Genomic DNA, 9,536 nt, shown 5'->3' with positions numbered 1-9,536 from the left:
AAAAATCCAATGAAATAAACCCTCAACTTATAAACCGTTAACATATGTCACCCTCCGTCACGGTTTTTTAGACGGAGGGTAACATATGTTAACGGAACTAAAATTAGGGGTTTATTTCACAAGATTTATAGTTGAGGGTTTTTTTTACGATTCATCTTTAGTTGAGGGGTTTAATTACTAAAAACCCTTAATTATACTAATACTTTTTCTCATAAGTGAAATCGAAAACAGAATTGCCACCCTTTTAGGAAAATCTATAAACAAAAAAAAGAAGATGAAAAGTCTGATTCTTTTACCAGATCCACCAAATTCTCCCCACAACTAATCTCAGCCATCCATCTCATCTCCCGCGTTAATCTATTTAACATCACTCGCTACCTTTCGTTTCTCCTCGCACACTTGGAAAAATTCAAAACAATGGCGTTGCTTGTGGAGAAGACGTCGAGTGGCCGTGAGTACAAGGTCAAGGACATGTCTCAGGCCGACTTCGGCCGTCTCGAGATCGAGCTGGCCGAGGTCGAAATGCCTGGGCTCGTCTCTTGCCGCACCGAGTTCGGACCTTCTCAGCCCCTCAAAGGCGCTAGAATCACCGGTTCTCTCCACATGACGATCCAAACCGCCGTTCTCATCGAAACGCTAACCGCTCTTGGCGCTGAGGTCAGGTGGTGCTCATGCAACATCTTCTCCACCCAAGACCACGCCGCCGCCGCCATCGCTCGTGACTCCGCCGCTGTGTTCGCATGGAAAGGAGAGACTCTTCAAGAGTACTGGTGGTGCACGGAGAGGGCTCTCGACTGGGGTCCCGGAGGTGGTCCTGATCTGATCGTTGACGACGGTGGTGACGCCACGCTCTTGATTCACGAAGGAGTTAAGGCTGAGGAGATCTTTGCGAAGACGGGTCAGGTCCCTGATCCGAGTTCTACTGATAATCCTGAGTTTCAGATCGTGTTGTCGATTATTAAAGATGGTCTTCAAGTTGATCCCAAGAAGTATCATAAGATGAAGGAGAGATTGGTTGGTGTTTCGGAGGAGACAACCACTGGTGTTAAGAGGCTTTATCAGATGCAGGAGAGTGGAGCTCTCTTGTTCCCTGCCATTAACGTCAATGACTCTGTCACCAAGAGCAAGGTATGTCTTTTTTATTCTGTCCCATTATAGCTCTATAAGAGCATTGGGAGTGCTCTTACACAGGATCTGGCGTTTGTAACGTTACTGTGTACAATTATTAATAGTTCTGCACATTTTGTTTTTTTTTTTGCTTTAATTTAGGTTTGATTATTTCGGTTTTTATTTTAGGGGCAGAAATGTAGAAAAATTTCAGATATTTATAAAATTTGGTTTGCTTTGATTTTTTTTTTAATTTGGTTTTGGACCTTTTGGTAAAAGCATTTGGTAAAAATACTAGGAACCAACTAATGAAATAATTTGGATTGTTTGGATTAAAATATCGGGTAACTTAAATTAAAATATTAGAGTAATTCGGTTTTTTTTTGAGTAATTCATTAAAAAAAAATTAGGTATTTACGAATTTAATTTTTGGTTCATAAATTATACTTGCAAGTATATAGTTATTTTAAAACTAAACTACTAATACTTTTAGGTATATGAATTATACTTTGGGAATTAAGGATAGTTTCTGTTTTAGGTATAGAAAACATGAACTCTGTTCGTATACGTATGAGTTCTTGTCCGGTTCCTGTTTCGGGTTTTTCAAGTTTGATTAGGTTTAGTGTTTTGGGTTTCGGTTAAAATGCTCAGGTATAATGTGAAATTTTCATTTACCAAAACACGGTTGAAGTTGTGGTTCACATATTTTGAAACAAAATCTACGTTTCTTCAGTTGTAATTCTCTGTGTTATATCACTGATAATTGACTTGCTTGCAGTTTGACAACTTGTATGGATGTCGCCACTCTCTCCCTGACGGTCTCATGAGAGCCACTGATGTCATGATCGCCGGAAAGGTCGCTGTTATCTGCGGTTACGGTGATGTCGGAAAGGGCTGTGCCGCAGCCATGAAAACCGCTGGTGCACGTGTGATCGTGACTGAGATAGATCCAATCTGTGCCCTTCAGGCTCTCATGGAAGGCCTCCAAGTCCTAACCCTTGAGGACGTCGTCTCCGAAGCTGACATCTTTTGCACCACCACTGGAAACAAAGACATCATCATGGTCGACCACATGAGGAAGATGAAGAACAACGCCATAGTCTGCAACATTGGCCACTTTGACAACGAAATCGATATGCAAGGACTTGAGACCTTCCCTGGTGTGAAACGCATCACCATCAAGCCGCAGACTGATAGGTGGGTGTTCCCCGACACCAAGTCAGGCATCATTGTGCTAGCTGAGGGTCGTTTGATGAACTTGGGATGCGCCACTGGACACCCGAGTTTCGTGATGTCGTGCTCGTTCACCAACCAGGTGATTGCGCAGCTTGAGCTATGGAACGAGAAGTCGAGCGGGAAGTATGAGAAGAAAGTATATGTTTTGCCTAAGCACTTGGACGAGAAGGTTGCTGCACTTCACTTGGGCAAGCTCGGTGCTAGACTCACCAAGCTCACCAAGGACCAATCTGACTATGTCAGCATACCTATTGAAGGTCCTTACAAGCCGGGTCATTACAGGTACTGAGAGAAAAAGGACTGAGAGTTCTTCGTGTGGTTTTTATGATTAGGCCATTTGAGTTGGTTTTGGGTTTGCTCTGGTTGAGGAATGTGAGATATTGGTCTTCTGAGGAGGTTGACCAAATATTTGTATGAATAAGGGATTGTTGTTCGCCGTTCAAAAAAAAAAGGGATTGTTGTTCTTGGTTTTGAGAGGCTTATTTTTTGTTTTATATTATCTCAAGATAAATTAGTTTTTGTTTTACTCTGTTGTTAGGCTTACTTATGTGATTTTCTGTTTACCAGTTAACTTTTCGAACAAGTGATCAAACAAGAAATGTAAAGCTACTTTCGGCTTTAATATCCTTTGTCTTTTCTGAATTGTATACTGAGATGGTCAATCCAAAAATTCAACTTTTGACCTTTGAATCGCCTCATCATCATCTTTTCTGAATAGAAAGTTAAAGTATGACAAAACCTGAAGTAGGAAACAAATGGTGTTAGTCTGTTAGATTATTGCTGATGGCTTACTAAGTGAACTATGTATATTGGTTTTTATAAAGACAACACACAACTAACATACAAACTAAAGCCATGTCTCAGCTGAAATTCATATAAAATTGAGTAGGGTAAAAGAAGAGTTTATTTCAAAATGGACTTTGAAGTGGAAAATGGAATGCGATTAAAATGCTTTAGAAATATATCTTTTTGAAAAATCAGTACATCAAAAAAGTGTGTTTTTGAATTTCTCACATTTTAATGAAATTTTGGCTTTAAAAACTAAAAAAAATTAAAACATGAACTAATCGCGGGCCGCCACGTGTCGGTGGGGCCCGCGAGCAGTTGACAAAACCCACCAGGATCGTTTCTTTATTCACGCCTTTTGCAACCGGTTTTGCAATTTTTGTGGGACCCAAACCTTTAAAAACTCTTTTGAAACCTGCAATAATGGTGCTCTTAAAGATCGCTGTGATTCTAAACGACATCTATCTTATTATCCCTCTTTTTAGTGCTATCCAGTTTATAGCTATCCCCAGGGCGGATAATAATAAAGCCGACTCTGTAGCCAAACAGGCTCTTTCCTTATTGTACCAAACTTAACTTTCCCATTTTAATATAAGTTTGTTTCACAAAAAAAAAAACATACATCAGAAGTATATATATATGTGGCAAATGGCAATGCGTGAGGACGCACAAACGAGGAGGTGATGTGAGATCATTTAGAATCACGTCTGCAACGGTAGATCTTAGAGCAACCTCTAGTGTAGTGATTGCTCGGCTGAGGAAGACAAGTTTTGGTGTAAGAGTGGCCACGGCGAGCTCTCCCACAAGCCGGCTGGTCTTTTTTGAGAGCTCCGTACGATATCTGTTTCTTCTCCTCCATGAACCTTTGGCTCATCAATGATGGCTCCATCATCATCATCACTTCCTCTGTCTCTGACGAGCTATTGCATGGAGGTTCGTCGGCACGTGCAAGGCAAACGAGGCTGATCGTCAACGTGATTGTCACCAAAATATTAGAGTGTGTTTTCATTTGTCTCTGAGTGTGTCGGGATTGGTAAAGAGAGTGTGGCATATAACAAGCAGGGCAATAAATGCCTATATTTTGATTTGTTACGTTCATAGTAAATAGATTTTTGTTGCTTTGCGGAAACCCAATTATTACTCGAGAGATCTCTACCTAACATGGAGGCCATTAATATTGTCCTTGCTAATTTAGTACATAAGTCATCATATTAGAGACATGTGATGTGATCTGTTAGAGATATATGATATAATGAACATGGTACCATTAACTGAGATGGTTTTAGTCACTTTTACTATTCCGGAAGTTTCATATCAACAGCTAAAGCTTGAAAAGAATAGGATGCTAAAAATGTCTAGTCTACTTGTAGAGTCTAGCTATCTCATCCTTATATCGATCAACCACCTTGTCCCGTCTTATCTTCATTGTAGGTGTCATGAAACCGTTGTCTATCTGCAATGATGTTCATACAACATTCACATGAGGCTCAATCTTCCAATCACAAATGAAGGGGACATCAATGAAAAGCTAGCCAAAAAGGCTGATATGGATTTTACCGTGAAGGGCTCTTCCACGATGAGAACTGGACCAACTTGGAATGAACATTCTGATGTCCTGCATGACGATTTATAGAGTAACACTTGGTTTTCAACTTTTTCGGGTTGAGGTATACACTCTGCGCACATCTCAATATCATTTTAAGAAATAAAAATATATTCACTAGGGTTGAACCGTTACCATTTCCTCAGTTCTTCGTAGACCATAGACGTTAGCGTCTCCTTGCTAAGTTCGTTGACTTCAGGATCTACAGGTGAAATTTTGTTTTTGGCTACTCCTTCTGCTGCTTCTTTGTTTGGGATAACAATAGCTCCAAGGCGGCGTTGATCCTGAGAAGCAATCAAATACGAAAAAGTAAAGAAGTGAAACATCCTATACCGTGTTCCTAAATCAAAGTGCTTCTATACAAGTACCTGTCCAATAACCACTATTTGTTGAATCAGACTGCTTCTCATGGCTGCTTCTTCAATCTCCAATGGTTCCACATTTTCACCTACAGCGATCAAAGTGCTATATATCAAACGTTTATAGCATCATTACTCTTGAACCTGTGAAAATACCTGCTAGCACATATAATATACCTGTGGAAAGTACAATGGTGTCCTTGGCACGGCCTTCAAGAACGATGACACCTCCGCAGCTACGACTCCGCCCTGTTGAATGATGAGGCGCTATCCAACCCATGTCTCCAGTATTAAACCATCCATCGTCATCTATAACTTGCTTGGTGGCCACTGGATTCTGAGAAAAGTCAACAAATATGAGTTAATATGATCTAATCATCCAAAATACAGAAGATATTTGGAGAAAATTAATTCACAACTTTGTTGTAAAATCAGCAGAAAGTCAGTGTTTTACCTTATAGTAACCTCTCATAACTGGTGGGCCTCTGACTTTGACAATGCCTTTTGAACCAGGTGGAAGAACATTACCAGTCTCTTGATCTACAATTTTGAATTCTGTGTCTTTCATAGGATGCCCAACTGAGCCAAGAACCTTCATATAAGAAAACACAATATTAACTAGTTGACATACTCCAAGAAACTATATAAGATCATAATAAACATAACAGCAAAAATAATGAATGATTATATATAAAAAGAGCACATAATAGATAGGAGAATTTGTAATGTCCTCTGAGCACTACTTTACTAGATGCGAGCTTATACTCGTATTGAGGTAAGAGCTTAAACTTACATTACAGCTAATCCTTCGCGCAGAGACAACCGGTGAGGTTTCTGTCAAACCATATCCATTTTGTACATTCACACCGATGGCCTGCACCAAGAATAAACTCTGTTTGCATGGTAGATAATAAACGTTTATCTCTAACTTCAAGAAACAATATTGGTTTGTCTAACCTCAAAAAACTTGTCAATATGCATAGGTAAACTACCACCTCCACTAACACCAGCCTGGAGAAAACAAAGAAGTCATTCTCACAATATTTTTGTTGTAAGTAAACTGTTTTTTTTGGGCTATAGATATAGAACTAAAAAGAGAAAGTGAAGTAGAGTGTTGTAATACTACCTTTGTTATTCCAATAGACGAGCGGATTTTTTTGTGCACAAGCTTTTCAGCCAACATATGCAATGGCCACAGGACAAACGCAACTACCCTCGCCCACAACCAATCCACCAAAGCAACAATATACACTGGAGGCTTTTGGTTCTTTGTGAAACAAAGACCCTGAACATGAGAGAGCAATGAAGTTATCATCGGTCCAAGCATCACAAATAGGCAGAAATAAATACTAAAAGAGAGCGACATTATCTGTGTCACGAACCTTGTAAACTCTTCTCATCTCCGTATATGCTAGGCTGATTCTGATCAATGTAAGCGCCAATAACTTACGAACAGGGGAGCTTGTTGAAATTTGCTTTTGAATCCCGCTGCAACTCTCAGAAGACCGAAAAATCTATTTAGCATAGTAAAAGAATCTTGTGAAACAGTTTTACTTGTAAAGTAGTATATACCTGTAGAGTGTCTCATATACTAAAGGAACTGAGATAAGATAGTGTGGTTGATACCGCTTGAGATCATCCTATACCAAAAACATAAAAGGAAAAGTTTCAAAGCCAAGATTACGATATTTCTTTAATATGTCACTGTGTGACATATAGCATAGAGAGGCTTACCTTTAAGAACCTTATAGAAGTATACTTCTGCTCAACTCCACATGTAAATATGAAGTATTCACAAGCCCGTTCATAAGCATGCCATGATGGCAGCATACTTAGAAACCTTTCCCCAGCTTTAGCAGGTACAAATTCAGATAAGTTTCTTATCTGTCAAGTAATCCAAGAAACAAATATTTTTTTTCAGAACCTGGTGTAGCAAACTCAGTATTGTGTAAATGATGACATAAAGATTGGTTTAAAAACCTGGTGTAACAGATTCTGATGTGTAAGCATAACACCTTTTGGGTTACCAGTAGTTCCGCTGGTATACATGATCGTGGCTGTATCATCTGGACCGATGAACTCATATTCATACTTACCAGCATCACTAGATCCTGCATGTTCTGCACGTCTCTGCTGCCCTAAGTTTTTTATTTCGTTGTAACTGTAGACTGGTGTCTGCCTACTTGATGTAACCAATGAGGATTTGTCTCCCCAGAGAAGAATCACAAATTTCAGAGATGCCTTGTAAGAAAATGTATCAGCAATGCGGTTGAAAAACTCAGGATTATCCACAACAAGACCTACACTGCAAGACAAGGCAATAAAAAGGTAATTCAAAAGACAAATAAGAACCAGTAGCTACATGAAATCAAGCAGAACACATAACAAAGAACAATAAAGACAAAGTGCAAATTCAACAAAGGAAGAAAAGGTTTAGGTATACCTATCAGAATGACAGTATATATGCAATAACTCTTCAACAGAGGATCTTGATCCCCTGACAACATTGACTGCTCCTGTCGCCATTATCCCTGGCATAAAGTATTAAACATTATACAATACGCATCTCCACAGATCATTGGTTGTCTCTGGAAATGACCAAGATGATTAACGTGTAAGGTAAGTAATGATAAGGTCAGTGTTGCAAGTCTAGTGGGATCATCTAGTAACGGTTAAGGCTCAAGCACTAAGCAAGTTATGTAATGGATATTGAGTTCTAATATAATCAACTACGTACGTACCTTGATCAGCAACAAGCCAGCGACAGGAGTTATCAGCGAAAAGTGCAATCTTCTCATCTGCTTTCACTCCAACTGCTCGCAAGCCCTCAACAAAGTCCAATATTTCTTGTTCCAGCTGCAGTTTTAAGATTATTGAAATGAAAATCATCTTAAAACAAACCTATCTAGTATAATAATTACCAACCTATCTTATCACATAAGAAGAAGTAATTATGAGGCAGATGCTGAAACATAATTGGTTTATAGGATCCTAAAGTGAAAAAATAACAAACACCAAAGGACATGCTACACAGTACTCATTAGAAGGTATAAATATATTAACTGAAAACCTCTGTTTCAGAATGTCTAGACAATACAGAACTATTATATGAAGAAATAAAGCTGAATGCCAATTTATCCAGGATTTGAAAATCAATCAGAAGCATAGTTCACTTAACAGTAAGGTGATAACATACGTACTAACTCCTACTTGAGCCGAAAAAAACCTCTGTTTCAAAACCTCTGTTTCAAAGGAGGAGGATCTTTACAAGTGAGTCACGCAATGCTTTGCAGAGGAACTGATAAATAAGAAATTTTACCTGTCTATACGTGAAAGTGGAAGGAGGGTCATGATAGGGATCAACCACAGCAACTCTGTCGCCGTACTTCTCCGCAGATGATCTCCATATATCTGGAACAGCCTTCCATTCATTAGATCTCAAAGCAGCAGCAGCATCACCCCCTGGTACTGTTAAGCGTTCCAAGAAGGGTGAACAACGTCCTAGCTCCTTCTCCTGAACCTATAAGAAAAGTAGACAAGATTTTGATGTTATAAATCATTCAAGAAGGCTCAAAAAGTGATTTTAGCTTTCGTAAGACCTAAAACTAGTCTGGTTTAGTGCAACCGCTATAGTTGACCACCCCAAAAGTCAACCCTCCGCAAGATATTATTTAACAAAAGAATCGGTCAGAAGTAGAAAACAAGAAAGGGAACTCGCCGTAGACTCGCAGTGAACTCGAAATCGCAGGCGTGAAGGAACACGAGTTCGGCGGCTAAAACACTTGTAACTCCCAGAATCTTGAAACTCACGAGGAGAGGAGGAGAATCTTGAAACGAGAACCGATGGTGCCAGAGACGTAGACGCCATGGCTGAGAGAGAAGAAGGAAGTTACTGGTGTTGGCGTGAAGATGAGAGAAAGAGAAGGAGAGAGAGATGACGAAGCAAGTAACATAGAAAAGGACGAGAGAAGCGTGACGATATTGTGATTACGATTTTCACAGGAATATAAGATAAAAGAAAAGACCAGTTGGTTGGCACCGCTGCAGAAGCATGGCAACTTCTGAGATTACTAAAAGAAAACAAACAGAGTAGATATTAGATACTTGCACAATTTTAAGATTTTTTATTTATTTTATCACCATTCTCTTACAAATTTTTATTTTATCGGTGCATCTCTTAACCTTGTAAATCTATTAGATATGTGAAAACCATGATGTTTAACATATTTAATCTACCTATAATTAAATGTAACACCCAAATTTGGTGGTTGTTTTATAATTTTATTTCCCAGATATAATAGTAGAAAATATTTATTTTGAACTTTACTATATTTGGAAAGAAAATACTGCAGATTAATTCTTTGTTTTTGATTAATTCTTTTTTTTAATGTTATAAAAATTTAATGTGAACTTGTAAATAATGAGAATTAAGTGTGTCCAATATT

The 9,536-nt window shown here is 38.8% G+C and overlaps 2 protein-coding genes across 3 annotated transcripts; one reads left to right on the top strand and one right to left on the bottom strand.

Annotated features, from left to right (window-relative positions):
* Nucleotides 1-378: 378 nt before the first annotated feature.
* On the top strand, nt 379-2,965 carry LOC106389664 (adenosylhomocysteinase 2-like). Of its 2 annotated transcripts, XR_007338297.1 has the most exons (3): nt 379-1,128; nt 1,886-2,765; nt 2,796-2,965. XR_007338297.1 is itself a non-coding variant. In XM_013829982.3 (2 exons), exons 1-2 carry the CDS (start codon nt 418-420, stop codon nt 2,630-2,632), a joined length of 1,458 nt encoding a protein of 485 aa, XP_013685436.2. In that variant the 5' UTR covers nt 379-417; the 3' UTR covers nt 2,633-2,869. The 2 variants fall into 2 exon arrangements, 1 of the variants encoding a protein (XP_013685436.2); XM_013829982.3 differs by having other exon boundaries at nt 1,886-2,869.
* Nucleotides 2,966-4,374: 1,409 nt separating this feature from the next.
* On the bottom strand, nt 4,375-9,157 carry LOC106389662 (probable acyl-activating enzyme 16, chloroplastic). The gene is made up of 17 exons (XM_013829981.3): nt 8,810-9,157; nt 8,411-8,611; nt 7,833-7,947; nt 7,535-7,622; nt 7,072-7,396; nt 6,826-6,975; nt 6,664-6,731; nt 6,474-6,579; nt 6,218-6,376; nt 6,049-6,102; nt 5,885-5,965; nt 5,546-5,683; nt 5,269-5,428; nt 5,101-5,180; nt 4,868-5,016; nt 4,687-4,744; nt 4,375-4,582 (listed from the first exon to the last, which is right to left on the bottom strand). Exons 1-17 carry the CDS (start codon nt 8,957-8,959, stop codon nt 4,490-4,492), a joined length of 2,175 nt encoding a protein of 724 aa, XP_013685435.2. The 5' UTR covers nt 8,960-9,157; the 3' UTR covers nt 4,375-4,489.
* Nucleotides 9,158-9,536: the final 379 nt, after the last annotated feature.

This window comes from Brassica napus, chromosome A3, assembly GCF_020379485.1.
Source record: "Brassica napus cultivar Da-Ae chromosome A3, Da-Ae, whole genome shotgun sequence".
In the NCBI taxonomy this organism is placed as follows: Eukaryota; Viridiplantae; Streptophyta; class Magnoliopsida; order Brassicales; family Brassicaceae; genus Brassica; species Brassica napus.
The sequence above is the reverse complement of the archived record's forward strand: the minus strand, read 5'-3'. Positions and strand labels throughout refer to the sequence as shown.